We start from the raw sequence: 20,552 nt of genomic DNA, 5'->3' as shown, positions 1-20,552 counted from the left end.
AGAGTACTACGAGACACACTTGGAAAAAGATAGTGACTATGATGGGATGACTTAAGTCTTAGTCCCAAGTTTTATGATGTTCCTACTCCTCCACCTGGTGAAATACTCCAGCAGAAATATTGTGTGGACTTCTAGTTTCCATACTCTGAGTTGGTTCTGAGTAGAACCAACTGGATGTACAACTATTGAGAATTTATCAGATGAAGAATCAAACTGAAATTGCGCCATATTAAAATCATTGAAGGGAAAAAGGACCGATAATCTTGAGAAGACCAAGAGTGTCATTATACTGGCCTTTACATATTTGTAGAGCTACCATAAATTCATCTTATCCTAATGAGCCCAGGAGGCAAAACTGGAAATAATAGGTGCACAATAACTTATTCTTAAAAATGAAATGAATTTTCTAATAATGTTGAAATGGAATGGGCTGCCTTGAAATGCAATGATTCCTGCTGCATTTGATATATGTTAAACAGACATCAAGTGACCCCCATAGGCAAAATGTTGTGGATGAAATTTAAGGACAGTGGGTAGTTAGACTAAGTAAATTTTTATGTCAATTATAATTCTCTACTTTTGAAATTCATAATTTTATGAAGAATTTCCTTCCTCTTCTAATCTGTTAACTAAAGAATTTAGCTTATTTCATAGGAATAATAATTTATCATTTTACTTTATTCAAAAATGCACAATTCTATCTGATACTTAGTGTATTGTGTTTTTTTAATTTATTTATGCAAAATTCATAAGGTATTACAGTCCACATAATTAATTTTTTATCTGAACCATGATACAAAGCTCATAACATCACCATACCTTAATTGGACGGAAAACCCCAAGTTTATTACTGTTTAATGGGTAAACAGTAAATTCAAAATATTTCTAATTATAACTAATTGATTGTGAACATGGCCAAACATAAATAGGAGCATGATGTGTGTTTAAGTTATATAATTGCTGCTAACTAGAAATATTTCTGAATAGCGTAGCCATTTCAGTACTTATTCATGGCATTCAGTGGCATTTTAATTATTTCCTCTAGAACTATACTCTAAGCAACTCAAAAGGGACTTGGAGTTGGACATTTAGAGAGTCAATTCTGGAATATGTCTTCTGTATCTATACTACTTTTTATTGGGTTGAATAATTGAACACTAACTACATGGCTAAAATAAGTACTCATGAAATATCACAGCAATATACAAAGTGTGAGTAGTATGTTAATACTATAAAATATTAAATACACATTCATTTCTATTTTACCTTTTGTAATCTAAATCCAATGATGTGCATATATTACATTTAGTAAGATATTTGATGATGATTTCACCTTGATAAAATACTCATTCTGAATAATTTTTGCCTCATTGATCTAAATATGCATTGATATATCTATTGGCAGTTCTATTAGCATTTTTCTTTGTGTCTTGTCCTTACTCCACATGCTATAAATAAACGGGTCTGAATTTTATACATAGCATTGACTATAAAAATTTCTATATAAAACGTTTGTGGTTCAAAGGATACCATCAGAAAATTTTTAAAATAACCCACAGAATGGGATAAACTATTAGAAAGTTTTATGTTTTGATCAAATATTTGAAAATCATATTCCCTGGTGAGGGAATTTTATCCAGAATATAGAAAGAACTCTCAAAACTCAATAATAGAGACAAATAATGGCCAAAGGATTTGAACACTTCTCCAAAGAAGATATATGAATGGCCAATGACATAAAAGGATTCTGAACATCATTAAATTAAACATCATTAAATTAGTCATTAGGTACATACAAATCAAAACTACAATTTGTTACTTTTCACATCTACTAAGACGGCTATAATCAAAAAAACAGACAATAACAAGGGTTACCTCATATTCATATACTACTGGTGGGAATGTAAAATGGTGTGGTCACTCTGGAAAACAGTCTTGTAGTTCCTTGAAAGGTTAAACATAGAGTTTAACATTATTAATACAGTTAAATACATGACCCTGCAATTCTACTCCCCAGTACATACTCAAGAGAAATGAAAATAAGCATCTTCATAAAAACAAGTTGATAGCAGCATTACTCAAAATATCCAGAAAAGCAGAAACAACTTAAATGTCCTCTACCTGGTGAATGGATAAATTTTACAATGTGATATATGCCTACAATGGAATATTATCCTGTCATAAAAGGTAATGAAGCACTAGTACATTAGAACCTGGAGGAACCTTGAAAACACTAACTAAATAAAAGAAGTCATTCACAAAAGACCATATGTTGCATGGTTTCATTTACACGAACTCTTCAGAATAGGCAAGTCTACAGGTTTAGATTAGTAGATTAGTGGCTGCAAGAGGCTGGAAGAAGGGTGACAGGAATGGGGAGTGCCTGCAATTGGGCATGGGTTTCTTTTTGGAATTATGAAAATGTCCTAAAAACACCACTTCTGTTTGAAAGCACAAGAGAGAAGATGATTGCTTTCAAATAATCACTAAATTTCAGCATTTCATAAAAAATTACATTCCAATAAAATTAAATTTATACAATATTTCATTTGCTTTACATCATATTTGGTTTCATGATTCCTGCTTTCTGTCATAATACATGAGCTGCAGACTAAAAATAAAAAAATTAAATCTGTCTAAGGAAACGTTCAAGAGATCTCATCCCAACAACTCTTCCCACACTTCAGATGACTCAAATCATTGGCTGCAAGAATGAATTCCAGACCAGAAAGCACTTTATGCAGTGGCTTGAGCTACTTAGAAAGCTCTTATGTGGATTAGCATGTTTCCTGCTCCTCTGTGATCTAACTAGTTATCATTCAAAGGAATATGGAAGATAAGACCGTTGTAAAATCAGGTCACTTCTTATTTAGAGAAACACAGTATAGGCGATGGAATAAAAAACTGACCTTCTTTGAAACACTTAACTTTGCCTTCGAATTTGTACTTAACTACTTGCCTATATCATGCGTTAGTCCACTAGCATAACTTAATATCTTAATGGACTGATTGTTTCTAAAGGAGTGAATTAATCAAAACATCTAATAAATTGGAATTAAAGTGGTATTTGGACATAATAATATGATGAAACAGTCACGTGGACTCATAGTAACTCAGACTTTGATATATCCTTCCAATTCAAGACTATTGGGAAGTCCAGAGTTGAGAAGTGATTTTCTTAAATAACAATTGGTTATGGAAGCTGTCTTCTGGCTTCCAGTCCATTGTCCTTTCCACTGTACCTAAATACATTTCCTTATATTTTCATCTTAAAGTTGTGCTTTCCTGCTTATGAATGATATAGCTCACACAACAAATATGCTAATAGTTAAGTGAAGTAAACAATTTTTGTTGTTTTTACAGGATTTTACATTTCCACCCCAACTGGACTAGGAGGGAGACGAGAAAGAGAAGGACTTTTAAGTCTCCTTTTAGACCCCACTTTGGAACCAGTCTGCCTTAGTTTCTGGTATGTTATAAACACATATTAAGTAACATCTTATTTAATGAGTAACGTTGCCAGGCTCAAATTTTACTAAGGTGTTGTCCCAAGTTTTAATGTATTAGTCATTACTTTTCCAGCTGATAAAGTAGCAAAATACTGGGAAACTCCCTCCTTTTCTCTAGCAACTCCCTCATCCAAGATAAAAGGGGGTATTTGAGTTTAGAAGGGTTTAGAAGAACCCTAAAATATATATATTCTAATGTTGTAGGAATCCATTCATTTTTGTTTGCTTCCAAACTAGGTATTATATGTATGGTGAAAATGTCTATAAACTAAGCATTAATATCAGCAGTGACCAAAACATGGAGAAGACAATTTTCCAAAAGGAAGGAAATTATGGAGAAAATTGGAACTATGGACAAGTAACATTAAATGAGACAGTGGAATTTAAGGTTGGCAAAACGCTTTATAATCATGTATTTGTATTATAAAAATGGTGGTACAATTACAGTTTATGGTGATATGGTGAAAAAATTAATCTACTTTCTGGGTATAGCCAAGTCACCCTACTTTCCTAATCTTCCTCCTTTATTATCTTTGAGTGCCTCTATTTTCAATTATTCATTGACTTATTAAAAACCATTTACTGAGGAACGATTTACTACATGAAAGTACTACTTATAATGAGCCATAAAAGTCATAGAAACTTTGAAGGATATTTCAGCTTTCTTCAGCAACTTTCTAGCACAAGCCAACCGTGTCTTCCTATGTCCCCTGCCTAACTAGGTCTTGCAACTTTTCACATACACCACCTAGATTAGCCCTGCACTTTTCTAGGGAATCATCTTTTCCTGTTAGAACATCCATCCCACCAGAATCCATCCACCCTGCCCCACTTAATCGCATATCTTTCCTTTAGAAACAAATTCTATGAGCCGTCTCATTGGGAAGTCTCTGATCATTTATTTTACATTAGGGTGAATTAATTTTTCATGTAACAGCTTCTCGTGTTTTTTCCTAAGGGTGTTTGCAAGTAAAATGTAGGATAGGGGCTTCCGTGGTGGCGCAGTGGTTCAGAATCTGCCTGCCAATGCAGGGGACACGGGTTCAAGCCCTGATCTGGGAAGATCCCACATGCCCAGGAGCAATTAAGCCCATGCACTACAACTATGGAGCCTGCACTCTAGAGCCTGCAAGCCACAACTATTGAAGCCCACACACCTAGAGCCTGTGCTCCACAACAAGAGAAGCCACCCAATGAGAAGCCCACGCATCACAAGGAAGAGTAGCCCCCGCTCGCCACAACTAGAGAAAGCCTGTGTGCAGGAATGAAGACCCAATGTAGCCAAAAATTAATAAATTAATTTAAAAAAATAAAATGTAGGCTAATACAGGCTAATCGTTTGACCAAATTAACAATGTTTTAGTTGGGTAATTTCAGACAAGAGAATATAACTTTCAGAAGATATATATTTGGACAGACACCATCATCAGCGAAGTTTCAGTGCTTTCCTGTGACTTGAAAAAAGGCAGGAGAGAATCAATGACCCTCATCTGTATTCCTCCCATCTTTCTTTTTTTCTTCCTTTCCTTTTTCCTTATCCTCTTTCTTCTGATTCTATACTTCTGTGACGTTTTCTTCTCCACCTTTGTTTTCTGATAATTCAAGGAAGGGTTAAGGAAAATGGAACATGAAGGAACAAAGAGATGGCAGAATCAGGGAGCTAAGTATTTTAGTGACCAAATCTGGCTCAACTCACCAAGCGTTTCTTAAAAGTAATTAAAAGGGGGCTTCCCTGGTGGCGCAGTTGTTGAGAGTCCGCCTGCCAATGCAGGGGACATGGGTTCGTGCCCCGATCCGCGAAGATCCCACATACTGCGGAGCGGCTGGGCCCGTGAGCCATGGCCGCTGAGCCTGCGCGTCCGGAGCCTGTGCTCCGCAACGGGAGAGGCCACAACAGTGAGAGGCCCGTGTACCGCAAAAAAAAAAAAAAAAAGTAATAAAACTGCATCCACTTTTTCAAAGTTAGTTCATCAGGCAGTGTGAGAGCACCAAGTTCTACAGATATTTGCACGTTGGCTTTGCCACTTTGTTGTGAAATCTTGAACAAGTTACTTTAGTATCTTTGACATTCTGCTTGTGCATACATAAAAGGGAGAGGACAATTATTTGGAACAGTGTCTATCATGAAGTAGGTGGAATGAATGAACAAATGAGTGAATGGATGACTGTACATTAGTGTTGGGAAAAGTAAAAGAGATAATGTATACAATGTGCCTTGCACAGTAATTAGCATATCAGGTATTCAGTTTATGTCTTTCCTTTCCCAGACAGGAGAGGATTCAGGAAAGTCCATTTAAAAATACCCACTGTTCTTAAGAACCTAATATGTTTCATCTGACCACTGGACATTTCTCCCAAGTCTGAGTTGGTGTCCTCTGAGCATCACCCTCACAATATATCCCACACCAGCGTCCTGGGTAAAAACTATGACCAGTACCAGCTGTCCCTGAACAACTATATCATACTCATATTTTCTCTTGTTTCCTTCTTCTCTCATTTAAATTATCTAATCAGTCAAGATTGTATGCTCTAAGAAGGCAGACAGCTACTCGGATTTTTAATATTGTTAGGGAACGAACCTAGAATAAGATTGCTCTCCCCTGCCAGATGATGTGTATATGTGACGGAGTGGAATGGAGTATGACAATATCACGAAAGAAAGAGCTAGAGACAGAAACTGTGACAATGTTGCCTAACAAAGAAAGAAGACACTAGTGAAAATTTAGACTAGTATGAGCGCATAATAGGAAGCTGGGCTCAGCTGAAGGACACTGAAAAGCAATATTTCACTTTGCGATAACTTGTCCACATTTACTTGGGCATGGCAGTATTGATTCTCCAGAGAATACTGGGCCACAAGAAGAATCAATGAGAAAAGATTAAAGCAGAATTGTTTTATGTGCCTCTATGAATTATAGGTTGCTTTTAATGCATTTAAAAACCAGTTCCTGAGTGATATAGCATTGGATGACATTAGCCTAACATATGGGATTTGCAATGTGAGTCTTTATCCAGAACCAACTTTGGTCCCAACTCCTCTGCCAGAACTTCCTAGTAAGTAACCTTAACATGTATTTTTCCTAATTATGTTATTACTATTTTCAGGTAGATCTCTCTCTGACTTACATTTTTATTATCTTTCCCTAGTATTATTATTTTCACTGAAAATCAAAACCTTTAAAATATAAGTAAAATGGATACTAGTAAAATATTACATATTATATAAAAATTCACAATGAAATTACTTTGTTATGCATCATGTTTATGATAATTTTACTAAATTTTCATTTTTGATAATAATCAAAGTGCTTATTTCTATTTTGTTTTCAACTTAATACAAACTAATGCTGTATTAGCCATGTAGCATGGCCTATAGTCTTTTGGGAAGAAGCCTTAAGATTCTCATAGCCTTCTTATGAGAGTGACGTTAAAATCTCAAGAGGAGTTTACTTAAGGCTGAAACCCTCCAAGCCTATTTTCAGAATAATTTAACAATAATGATTCGGTCTGGACTTTGAATATACCTAGATCACACAAAAGATTTTTGTCCTGTCATGGTGCCTTTTTGTAAGGCCTTGCAAGAGCAATGCCCAGGATTTCCAATGTGCTATGGAATCTTTTATCTCAAAGGAACAAAACGGAGCCTGTATCTACCTGTGCTCTTAAATTTGAAACATGACATTTCAGAAGCAAAAGGTACATTATCAACCATCTTATTAGGCCAAAGGAGACAATAACTTCATACCACTTTCAGACTATGGGATCTGACCAAAATAAACAAACAAATGAAATGTGTGTGTGTGTGTGTAGTGATAAATGATATGAAACAATCATTACCTATTGTCCCTCTATTGGGATGTTTTCACTACATTGTAGTTTTGATGCAAAAACATCCCTTTTGTTTTTGGATTATGGTGGTAGGAAGCTCATCTAGCTGTACAGCTTTGCTTGTGTTGAACCTCACAGATGTTTTTGTTTTATCATAAAACACAGCACTTTTTCCATTTCCCCTTTTGTGCCAAGCACACTTGAAATTCTAACCATATTCACATCAGCAAATCAGGTGGCAACCTATCCAAATTTGATTTTACTTCAAAAATTATATATTTTTATGCTTCTAATTTTGTTGTTGTTTGTTTGTTTGTTTGGCGGTACGCGGGCCTCTCACTGTTGTGGTCTCTCCCGTTGCGGAGCACAGGCTCCGGACGCGCAGGCTCAGTGGCCATGGCTCACGGGCCCAGCCGCTCCGCGGCATGTGGGATCTTCCTGGACGGGGGCACGAACCCGTGTCACCTGCGTCGGCAGGCGGACTCTCAACCACTGCGCCACCTATGCTTCTAATCTTTAAGTTAAACAAAAACTGACTTTTCAGATGAGTGTCTTTAACAACTCAAAAGCTTTAAAGACAAATGACTGGCATTTGAGAATGTATGACAAATGAGGAGGAGAGTAATCACATTGTCATACTTGTCCCATGCCACCATATTGAATGTGCACTTATATCCCACCAAAAGGCTAATTTATACTTACCATCATGTGTATTAACATGTTTAGATGCATGTATGAGTTATACATATATTCCTCAATATTTCAAGCATTCATTCGAATTTTATAAATATCTGCTACATACAAAGCACTGCACAAGAAATGTAAGATGTAGCAATAACCATTGATACATGAAATAATATATAATATTAATGAATTAACAAACTAATAAATATTAAAAGCAATATATAATTATGTGCCCCTAAAAGTAGTAAATGAGAGGATTAAGTGATAGAAGACTTTGGAGAAGAGAGTGTGAGCTGGAAAAACCTTCAAGGAAGCATTCAGTTTAAGAGATAGAATGACACTCAAAATTGAAACAAAAACAGGAAATTACCATGCATTCCCACAGAATTGTGACAAGAAGTTTTCTTGACACCAAATTCTGGATCTAATTCACCTTTGCTTCACTGGTGTCTGACTGATTCTTAACATTGCATAAATAGATCATCAACAAATATTATTAGGTATAAACTTATCCTCTCTCATTGTCTTTCCCTCTCTATTTTGGCTGTATGTTCTAAACATTTTTGCCAAACAAAATTCTGATACCAGAACTAAAGCTTGGAAATAATGGTGGGGCTAGGGATAGATAAAATACCACATGAACACAATAATTTGGGCTTCACAGTGTTGTTTAAAAATAATTGTCTCGGCCTTCCCTGGTGGCGCAGTGGTTGGGAGGTCGCCTGTTGATGCAGGGGACGCGGGTTCGTGCCCCGGTCCGGGAGGATCCCACATGCCGCAGAGCGGCTGGGCCCGTGAGCCATGGCCGCTGGGCCTGCGCGTCCGGAGCCTGTGCTCCGCGGTGGGAGAGGCCACAGAAGTGAGAGGCCCGCGTACCGCCAAAAAAAGAATAATAATAATAATAATTGTCTCACTTCATTTTGTATGTGTCCCACTCCCTTCCTGTCTGTTATATGAAACATTTTCATGCAAAATATTATAATCATTAAAATCACTGCTGGTTTGATAAATAATTGCTATAGATACCAAATATTAGCAACATCTTGCTATTTTGATATTGCAATCATTTAATAAAACAGATTGTCTTGGGCTTCCCTGGTGGCGCAGTGGTTGGGGGTCCACCTGCCGATGCAGGAGACAGGGGTTCGTGCCCCGGTCCGGGGGGATCCCACATGCCGCGGAGCGGCTGGGCCCTTGGGCCATGGCCGCTGAGCCTGCGCGTCCGGAGCCTGTGCTCCGCGACGGGAGAGGCCACAACAGTGAGAGACCCGCATACCAAAATAAAAAAATAAAGTTAAAAAAAAAGAAAAACAAAAAACAGATTGTCTTCATAATCCTTTCTGCCAGCATGTTCTACTCATCAATAAGTGGTCAAGAAGAAAAAATTTTACAGGTGAAAGTAACATAGTTTCATAGGCTCAATATCTTAAAAGTAGCAAAATCTCATCACTGTATAAAATAGAAAATTTGAGATAACTTTCATATGTAAAGTCATACATATATAAAGAAAACTTTAAATATGATTTTTCATATTAGAAATGTATCTGTCTAACCCACACAGTCCTCCTATCTCTTCCAATCAGAAAGAGAAAAATATAATACCTCAATGTCAAGGAAGCATGATATGCCTGCATATTTTTACAATAGGGAAATTATAACGGTAGAATAACCCATCTGATTTTAAAATATAAACTTTAGAATTTTCCCAGAGTGTATTTGTTCCAGGTTCCAAATGGTTCACTTCAGGGCAATATTTAGCACAGCAGAAAATGCTAATTACCATCAAATGCATTCTGAACAATTTCATTCTAACGCCCTTTGCAATTGGTTCAACGAAACTCTTACCTGAGCAAAACTTTTCTGGTTCCAGATCACTGATTTGTTTAAGCAGAAACAAAGGGAAACCATGGTTGACTGGCTAATAGTCTTTTCTTTGGTTCTTATAGAGCATTTAAATAAGAAAATAGTCAAGTAACTGACGAGCTAAGGCCATTTTTCTCTGTTGTTCCTAGGGATCCAGGTTGTGCTTTGTTTGGGGAAATGTAAGTTCAGTTTTCATAACTGTAGGGCTTTTTCCATCATGTGATTTTAATCACTTGCTGCTGCATCAGCTCTATGATTTTTGCCCTGTGACATTGGCACAAATAATTTAAATGTGGGGATTGTATTGAGAACATTTTTAAAAAGTAAACATTCCATTACACAAATATAATGCCAATTTGCAACACAATTGGAATGCTTCATGACAAGCACCTACTAAATAGAATAGGTATATACAAAAAGAAATCAACCTTTCAGCACCTGGCTTATTTCTGGGCTGTTAAAACTAGTTACGGAAAAAAAATAAAAGGATAAGCTAGTTTTAACTATTGTAATAGTCACTCTATTTCTATAGTTTCACTCTATTTGGCCATTATTAGGCCACTTTCCATTTCCAAAAGCAAAATAAAAGTTAATTTGGAAAGTTTATAGGCTTGATATTATACTTAGAGCTAAATGATCTTTAACTTTAGTTATTCATGTAAAAATGAATCAGTACCAATTTAACTCTCATGTAATTGATGGTCATGTAGAGCTGCTTGCCTTTTATATCATTAGTATGATTTGATACCCTTAGCAAATTCCAAATTAACTGCCCTCACATGTTCCTACATCAGTATGTTTTTGGCTACTCTTGTTTTCATCTTTTTACCTTCAAAACAGCCTATTTATTAGATCTATTATTGGCTAGATGGCTAGTGATTATAAATAAAATGTAAACCACAGGGAATATAAATTTGAACTTTATTGCCACAAATTTAATAAAAACATTTGTATCGTAGCTGGTCACTATAACCTGTTAATGGAAATATAAATTTTGACAAACTGAACCCCCAAATTTCTTTTTATATTACCACTTAAACTTTTAAAATTGTTGTGTCTGTAATACTTTAGGACTTGTTATCTATTACTATGATTATTTTTAAAAAACTGCTGACTTTGAAAATTAGCCACTTTTAACATATTGAAACATCAATGTGCGGTAGTATTTCTTAAACTGCACCTATTATTTCCCTCACATAAGAGTAGCAATCAGGCACTTCCCTGGCGGTCCAGTGGTTGAGACTTCGCCTTCCAATGCAGGGGAGTGTGGAAGACTCAACAAAGACTTTAAATTTGGTCCACATTAAAAAAAAAAACCTTAAAAAAAAGTGGCAATCAGAAACCTACTTTTATCATCCTTATTTCTTGCTTTAAATATCTTGTCATAAATAACTTTAATTTGAACCCTTTTACTGTAAGTGAAAGCTGGACTCTCCTTTTTTTCACCCTTCAGTAAATGCCTCCACATTGACACATATATCATTTATGTCAGAGGTTTAAGCATGGATTAAAAATGACATGCCTCGAGGAAAATATCTATTCCTGACAGCCATTTTGCAAAATACTGCATATTATTTACATATTGCATGTCATGAAGATTCCTACTGGCATAGTAAGAAATTAATCAAAATACAAATCTTTGAGAGAACAGCTCTAAGAAAAAGAACAATGGTAGAATTTAACAACTGTAATTGAAGAGTTCCCTGTATCAGGCAAACTATTTAACTCTCATTCTGTGGGTGGAGATGGTTTATTAAATGACACAGCAGGACTGTGCTCTCCAGAATCACATTTCATGAGTCTTTGGCTCCTCTAAGAAGTACATGCTACATCTCCGCTATAGCAACACCACCGTTAAAATAAATTGTGTCATCATATTTAGAATGGCTGAAAGTGTTTTTGCCAATTCCTTACAGTCGTTTATATACAGAGAGTAACTTATCAATCTTATAAGACCAAGTGTCAGAGATACTTACTGATCATTTATTTGACATAAAATTATATTTGAAATGTATTTCAAAAATACTTCTTAAATATTTTATTATTTTTTTAAGTATTTTTGGTTGGATTTCCAAGAATTCTATTCAGAGGAGAAATGCTAAGTCAACTGCCTGCCTTGACAGACTCAACAATCACACTTGACAATATTTTAGTTCTGGTTGTGTGTTTATTTAAGTCCTACCTACTCATCTGCATATAATATAATGTACCATCAAGTGTTCAGAGAAGTGAACACTCAATACATTCTCCAAATTGTTGGTTATTTCCTATGTGAGGAGTATACGATTTAGAATTTTTTTTCCTTGAAGAGAAATGAGAATGATGCTTAAACAACAACACTCCCACTGGCCACACTGGCCATGGCTAAATTTAAGAAGAGCTGGCTTTCCCCCTCACCAATCAGCAGTGTTATTTTTGTCCCTGCAGTTACACTCTCTCCTCATCATTAGTTTTCTTGAAGATTGAAGAAAGCATTTCACGGCACTTTAGAGTTACTAAAGTTAGGTGAGTTGTGTGTATGTGGGAGTTGAGGGGTTGTAGTGGATGCTTCTTCAGAAATCTTGTCAAGACAATAAGTTGCACAATCGAGGAGAGGATTTGCCTTGGAGGAACTGCTGCTGTAGGAGTACACAGTTCCCTCAGCCTTTCCCAGTGGAGAACCTGCCCTTGTTCCGAATTATCACTCTTTCTTTGGTTCCAATGTCTTCTTCAGCACCCTGTGTACACTGCTTTCTTCCTTCTAGGTCTGTCCATCATTGACCTTACTTGTTAGTGCTCTCATCCACGTTCCCTTCTGTCCTCCTTCTCCTTGTCACATACCCACCAAGTGCCACTTACTGAGACTCAGCCTAAACCCTGCCTATAGCTCAGACCAGATGGTTGAAATGATTCTGTTTAATCAGCCCAATAACAGACAGTATCATACTGTGAGATGAGTTTGAGGTTAACTGAGTTGAAGCCTTGACTTTGACACTAAGTGGTTATGCTTGGCATTAGCAAATAACAGAACACCTCCGATGCCCGAATTTTCCGTTAGCAGGTGCAAAGCAGGTGCTTTGTGACCACCTAAAGGGGTGGGATAGGGAGGGTGGGAGGGAGGGAGACTCAAGAGGGAAGAGATATGGGGATATATGTATATGTACAGCTAATTCACTTTGTTATAAAGCAGAAACTAACACACCATTGTAAAGCAATTGTACTCCAATAAAGATGTTAAAAAAGAAAATTGAAATAGTCATAGTAATTACCTAATTCACAAGAATGCACTGACAACCAGGACTGAGCACGCCAGGTAATGTGTAGGCACTTTTCATAAATTATGTCTGATTTTTACAACAACCTTGAAAATCTCTAATATATATCTAGTTTATATATGAGAAGACCCAGTCTCAAAAAGAAAAGTAACTAACTCAGAACGATAGTTTTAATCCACCAACTCCAACACATCTTTCCTTTATACACCACCTTCTCTCTCCAGATAAGACAATGTGCATGGAAACTTTGCAAACAGTAAGGTTTTTTAAAAAGATTTTATTATTCTTGCTAAGTTCAGCTGGTTCTGGACAAGCCAGTTGCAGGAGGGCATATAAGGTAGACCAAGCCCTTACAGAACCAAACCTTATAGAACAGGATATGTTGGCAATGATACTAGTTTGAGCCACAGCAACTGCCTTTCTCTGTCCCGTTGTACATATCATAAAACCCAAATCTAAGAAGATTATTACATACAAACTTGAAAGGTGTGCATGAATTGAAAGGATCTACATAAATGAGGCAGATGACATGTAAAAGAGGGATCAAACAAGAGGATCTGATGGAAATCACTGCTGTAGATGTAGAGACATTTAATTTTTCCCTCCTCTAATCTGATTTCTGTGTTATTGGGAGGAAGTAATACCATTATCATCTACCTTTAATAATAGAAAAATTATCTACTTATCTCAGTTTTATATATTCTTCTAATTAGATTATTTTTATTCTTTTGATCTTAAGTATAACATGGTAATAAAAAATAAGATAGAACTGGGATACTCAAAGTGGTTGATGAAGTTTTACATTCGTTTAGAATGTCTTTCTAATAAGCAAGATAAATAAAGTAGATTAAGAATTTCATAAAGTTAGTTAACCCACTTGAAGCATCATACTCTTAACTGGAAGATCTGTGCTTTATTTTTTTCTAATAAATTTGCATTAAGTTCAGTTCCAAATTGACTCCTGAACAGTCTAGGCCAATTATCTAGAAGGTAGAGATTTTATCCCCCTTTCCTGACAGTCAAATGCCTCAATACAATATTCAGGATGGTGAAGCTTCTTCTCTACTGAAAAAAAAGTAGGAAAAAAGAAGAAATAACAAGAAATGGCAGGATTAGTAATTTACTAGCCCTTCTCATAAGAGAGTGACAGATGTAAGATTTGTTCTATTGTGAAGATTCATCTTTTTTTCTACAGTAGAGCATTGATACCTTATTTCATGAAGCCTATTTATAAAAGATGCTTTCAAAATTGTTTTCTTGCCTAAATAATTTTGGGAAATGCTGAATACTATTATGCCTTCTTGGAGAATCACAAAGAACATAAGAATATTTAAGGTTTTGAGAAATTCTTCAGTAAAGAGACCTGTTAACCTATATTTTTCCCTTACACAAACTCTAAAATGTATCTGTCAAAACCAGTATTCCAAGAAATATAATTGGAAATTTATGGGCATATAGTATTATGTCTGAAATAAACAATATGTTACTAATGATTTTTCAATGCTTTCCTTTTCAGCGGACTGTGGAGGACCTTTTGAACTGTGGGAGCCAAATACAACATTCATGTCTATGAACTTTCCAAACAACTACCCTAATCAGGCTTTCTGTAAGTCATTTCTTTTCCAGCCATGAGAAACAAATGTATATATCAAAGTTACATTCTCCCCTTGACACAGCAAAGTAATTATAAATTTGCTGTATCTGAATACAACTACCACATCTGTGAGATTGTTTAATAGAATGATAACAAGAATAGCAATAATTAATTACTAACTTTTTAGCATTTATTTTATGCCAGTCACTGCACTAATGCTTTATATACCTTATTTTAGACAGTTCTCACAATAATTCTTTAAAACAGATGATATTATTATATTTCTCAAATTTAAAAGTTGAATAAAACCAGTAAGTGAAAGAGGCAGCCTTACCCCAGACACCACTCCCCTTGATTATGCATATAATGTTTATGGTGTGTATAACAAAGTTGCAATTCCATAGAATAAGGTCAGTGGAAAGTATAAAAAGCAAAGAGCCAGTTGTGACATACACACCCTTTATAAATATAGACTAAGGTCAATAAAGCAGGCAGTTATAGTAATGTGATTAGATTCCCAATATAAAAGATGAACTAATAAAGACGATCAGTAAAATATTCTAAGTCTAGAGAGAATAGACTAGTATGCTAAAACCATAAAAAGCTTGTCTCTAGGTCATTAGTCCTAAATAGAGAAGCTCATAAGGCTGCTTAGAGATTGTCTGTGTTAAAGATGCAGATTCCCAGGCCCATCCTACAAAGATTCCACTCCAGTAGTTCTGAGAAACAGACATGTTCTTCCCCTGCCTTTCACAGCCATCCATAACACCACCAACCTAAATGGAAAATTCTACCAGTGAAAAAAATGCCCCAATGATAGTGAAAAATGTGTCATTAGAAAATGTCATTTCTTCCTTCAAATGATCCAGAGATAAGTATTATTTTGATAGGATAATAGAGTCACTATTATAGGGAGATATCTGATTCCAAAAAAATAAACAACCATTAATCTAATTTGACTTGTATGGGGAACCAGAGATGATCATCTCTTCTTCGCATTGGAAATATCTTTTAAACGTGTCGTTTGTACAAAGTAATGATTTAAAAATATCTGAAAATAAGCAGAACATTGAAAGAACAATTTGGAGAAATTTATTAAATTTATTGATTTATTCAACAAATATTTATTGAATGCTTCATCTGTTAGGAACTGAAGTAAGTAAAGAAGAAACAAACATAATTCAGTCTACATAAGGATTCAGATAAATTGTCAGGCATCACAAAATGTCTAAGGTACTGTTTGTAATAAGTGCAAAGGCAGGAGACTGTGGAGGGACATGAGAGGTACCTAACATACAAAAAGTTCAGAGGTAGAAGACCTTGATTTTTTTTTCTTGAATTTTCAAGCAAAGTTAAGTAATAATAACAAATGAAGTGTGAAGGTATTTCACACCACATTAAGCAGTTTGGATTTTATTCTGAGAGCACTAAGGAAACTTTAAATGGTTTAGAGGAAAATAGTGATGAAATCATGTTTGCATCTTCGATGGATCCATCTGGCTGTAGAATCAGAGACAGGTGGTAAGGGAGCCATCAGCATCAACAATTAGGAGATGAAAAATAAAGGTGGCTTGAACTCAGATAGTGGCAGTGGAGACTGAGAAGGAAATAGGATTCCAGGGATATAAGAGGTAGTATTGGCAGCCTTGGTGATTGATTGGATGCAGTAGGAGAGAGAACATCAAGGGAGATGCAGAGGTTTCTGGTATAGAAACTATGAGTAGATGATTAGTGGTGCTATTCACCAAGATAGGAAGAATGAAAAAATGAATGAGTTGGGGAAAGAGATAATTGAGTGTTCCCTGTATTACACGTTGAATTTGAGATACGTACATCTGTACACAGTAAATAATTGAATAAATGGATCTGCTTCTCAAAAAAAAGTGTAGAAAATAAAGACTTAGATGTCATTACTATGTTGATGAAATGATTTCCTTAAGAGTGAATGAGAACACTCAAGCAGAATGAGGAAAGAACCTAGAACAAAATGTAAAGACTAAATCTTTTAAGGAATCAATAAAGAACAAGGAGTGTTTGTTGTTACTAAGGCTAGTAATTTTGTTTTGTTTTGTTCCAAAAGGAACTACCATCATATGACACATATAAATAATGGCAACAATTGCTTAAAGAAATACTAAAGTTTAGTTGCCCTACAAATTGCATTTTAATCACTTCATTTTCCTCTGCATTTAGTCATGGAAATAAAATAAATGCAAATAGAATATTCACATCTTTGACATTCATAAATTTTAGATTGTAGGAGTAAAAGCCTGTTGGCAAGCTTTGATTAAAGTATTCCATTTTATATGAAATAAAGCAAATTCAATTACAGTAAATTATTTCATATTTAGTTGAAATTTTACTACAAATATTCTGGAATAGACAAAATGTTTCTTCACACACACAAACAGCTTGTAATATTGGTTTATATAAAATGAAATAAATCTTTGAAAGTAATTTGAAATTCTCAAGAGATTGAAGTTTTGAAGAGAAATCAAAAGAACTATGTTTAAACTATGTTGTTATTTATTACTTTTAAGGTGTTTGGAATTTAAATGCACAAAAGGGAAAAAATATTCAGCTTCACTTTCAAGCATTTGACTTAGAAAATATTGCAGATATTGTTGAAATCAGAGATGGTGAAGGAGATGATTCCTTGCTCTTAGGTAAGTCTCCAGTTTAAATATTGTGAAGGTTGTATGGCTCAAGACACTGGACTGATGGAGAGAGCATTTCTCAATAAATATAGTCACTCTTTTACAACTAGCAAAGTGAAATTACAGCAGTAGAGTAACATGTCAAACTGCATGTCACACTTCCAATATGGGGAGTGTTTACAATGATGACAGAATGGTATTTTTCTGAAGCATTCTTGGCAAACGAGGATTCGTAGTTTTGATTCAGCAGTTCCTACCAGCTGATATTAATTTACTACAATAAGCATTACACTTTAGAGACTAAAAGCTAAGAACATCCATTATGCAGTTTTCTATGCATTATGTGTACATCGTATTTCCAAAGATAGCTATTATATTATGTTTTATTTCACTTCAAACTAGAGGAACAATTGTGTTTGTTGTGCAAAAATTTTAAATGCTTTTTACTTTAAGTTTCACTATTACTTTGATTGTCTGTGTCTCTAGTACTAGCTGCTTCTATATAAGTATCTGAGAATGAGTCAAAAGTTGAGCAAGTTGATTTTTCCCTAACATCTGTTGATCATTATTTTTTTTAAATAGACATAGGGGGAAAGTGTTCTATTCTACAGGAAATTATTATACCTAGATCATAAAATACATGTTAATATAATAAAAATCTATCAAGTATAATGGCTAATATCTTGCTCAATTACTACCAATTTTTAAGAAAGAAGTGTCTCTTGATAAGTCACGCACTGAACTATGAAAATACATGAAATGTCAACTGGAATGCAGAAACAGCACACTTTACAAGTAAAAGTATTTTATCTAACTGTACTTTAGACCTGTATTAATTATTTCCTATAAAATCCAGTCAGATAGCTATACAATCACATGAACACTGCAGCCAGTGGATGAAGACTCCAGAGGGCATGCTCTATAGAAATGAAGGAGCAGAGTGGTGGAGAGGGTTCCCCAGCCATACTAATCAGTCACCATTATGTAGGCTCTTCAGAAAAATCCCACAAAGTTCTAAAGTACAAGTTTCCTGGGAGAGGATTTTGAGAGTCACACACAGAACAAATAACAATGAAAGTCTCGGTGAGGTGAGGAGCCTTGTGCTAGCAAGAACTGAGGAACTTCAAATTTGATTTTCAATACAGTTATAAACACATTTTGAGTAGTTTTTCCATTTTCAGTTTACTCTGTCTTTCTAATAAAAACTTCAGTGTTCTCATGATCTAAGAAAAATCAATTTTTATCATTTCACCTCTTAGTATTTCCATCAATCACGGAAAAGTAAATACGAATTCCAAAAGGATCTCAGAATCATCCTTTTCAAATATGTAGGTGAGAAGTTCTTTTGATACAGAATCACTTTCAAGTATTCCAATATATAAAATGTTTAATAAGATGAATGTATTTTTAAACTAACTGAAGCCTTTAGTTTTTAATAAAGAATATTTTATTGTTTATGAAACCCTCAAAGCCCAGGGATTAGAGGGAAAAAATTGAAAACCATCATTTAGGTTTATATTATCAGTCTCTAATTAATTCATCTTTCAGATTAGGTTAGTGATTCAATTTATAAAAAATATAAAATAAATTTAGACAAAAAATTATTAAGGGAGACTATAAGCTCTGTTATTTTATAAGGGTCTTTAAAAACAGGCAAACAATTATTTTTCTGTGATAACATGAGCTTTAAATAGTAGTGATGCAAAGCCAGACAATATTATGAGTAATTCATCATTAAATTATAGAGCTGCAGAAACCTTAAGTAATACTGGAAAAGATCAGTAGAGAAGTTGGCTTTCCTAGAAGCAGTGCCTAAAATGTAAGAGAATGTATGCATTTACTTACATGTGGTGCTTCCTGAGCAAGCCAGGCTGCATGTTTCATACCTCTGGGAGACAGAACTGAGAAAAAGGGTATATTCCTTCTAGAGTCAAAGGATCATCTCACTAATTTTTTTTTTTTTTTTTTTTTTTTTTGCAGCTGTGTACACAGGGCTTGGTCCAGTAAAGGATGTGTTCTCAACCACCAACAGAATGACTGTGCTTTTTATCACTGATGATGTGATGGCAAAAGGGGGATTTAAAGCAAATTTCACTACTGGCTATCACTTGGGGATTCCAGGTAAGTGCGCTCGGGATTACATGCTGCCTTGTAACTTTTGGAGCAAAACAGTAGAAACATACAGGAGGGAAGATTTGTTCAAGATGGCGGAGTAGAAGGACATGCGCTCACTCCCTCTTGCAAGAGCACCTTCACAGCTAACTGCTGAACAGTCACTAAAGGAAGACACTGGAACTCACTAAGAAAGATACCCCACATCTAAAGACAAAGGAGAAGCCGCAATGAGACAGTAGGAGGGGTGCAATCACAAAATCAAATCCCATAACTGCTGGGTGGGTGACTCACAAACTGGAGAACAATTATACCACAGGAGTCCACCCACTGGAATGATGGCTCTGAGCCTTTGTCAGGCTTCCCAATCTGGGGGTCTGGCAATGGGAGGAGGAAATCCCAGAGAATCAGACTTGAAGGCTAGCAGAATTTGATTGCAGGACTTCAACAGGACTGAGGTAAACAGAGACTCCACTCTTGGAGGACACACACAAAGTAGTGTATGCATCAGGACCCAAGGGGAAGGAGCAATGACCCCATAAGAGAATGAACCAGACCTACCTACTAGTGTTGGAGGGTCTCCTGAAGAGATAGCGGGTGGCTGTGGCTCACCATGGGGACAAGGACCCTGGCAGCAGTAGTTCTGGGAAGTACTCCTTGGCATGAGCCCTCCTGGAGTCAACCATTAGCCCCACTAAAGGGCCTGTAGCCTCCAGTGCTGGGTCACCTCAGGCCAAACAACCAACAGGGAGGAAACTCAGACCCACCCATCAAAAGACAAGGAGATTAAAGTTTTACTGAGCTCTGCTCACCAGAGCAACAGCCAGCTCTACACACCACCAGTCCTTCCCATCAGGAAGACTGAACAAGCCCCTTAGATAGCATCATCCACCAGCGGGCAGACAACAGAAGCAAGAAGAACTATAATCCTGCAGCCTGTGGAACAAAAACCACATTCACAGAAAGACAGACAAAAGTAAAAGGCACAGGACTATTTACCAGAAGAAGGAACAAGATAAAACAGAGAAAAACAATTAAATGAAGTGGAGAT

At 35.8% G+C, this 20,552-nt stretch overlaps 1 protein-coding gene across 2 annotated transcripts in view; it reads left to right on the top strand.

Annotated features, from left to right (window-relative positions):
• Positions 1 to 20,552, top strand: part of TMPRSS15 (transmembrane serine protease 15) — a 135,140-nt gene that overhangs the window by 56,109 nt on the left and 58,479 nt on the right. For both annotated transcript variants that reach the window (XM_019922279.3, XM_073803640.1), the window contains 6 exons: positions 3,364 to 3,469; positions 3,747 to 3,897; positions 6,428 to 6,563; positions 14,655 to 14,744; positions 17,273 to 17,398; positions 19,370 to 19,510. In XM_019922279.3, coding sequence (XP_019777838.2) covers positions 3,364 to 3,469; positions 3,747 to 3,897; positions 6,428 to 6,563; positions 14,655 to 14,744; positions 17,273 to 17,398; positions 19,370 to 19,510 — 750 coding nt within the window. The remainder of the gene's footprint in view (positions 1 to 3,363; positions 3,470 to 3,746; positions 3,898 to 6,427; positions 6,564 to 14,654; positions 14,745 to 17,272; positions 17,399 to 19,369; positions 19,511 to 20,552) is intronic.

This window comes from Tursiops truncatus, chromosome 4, assembly GCF_011762595.2.
Source record: "Tursiops truncatus isolate mTurTru1 chromosome 4, mTurTru1.mat.Y, whole genome shotgun sequence".
NCBI lineage: Eukaryota > Metazoa > Chordata > Mammalia > Artiodactyla > Delphinidae > Tursiops > Tursiops truncatus.
The sequence above is the reverse complement of the archived record's forward strand: the minus strand, read 5'-3'. Positions and strand labels throughout refer to the sequence as shown.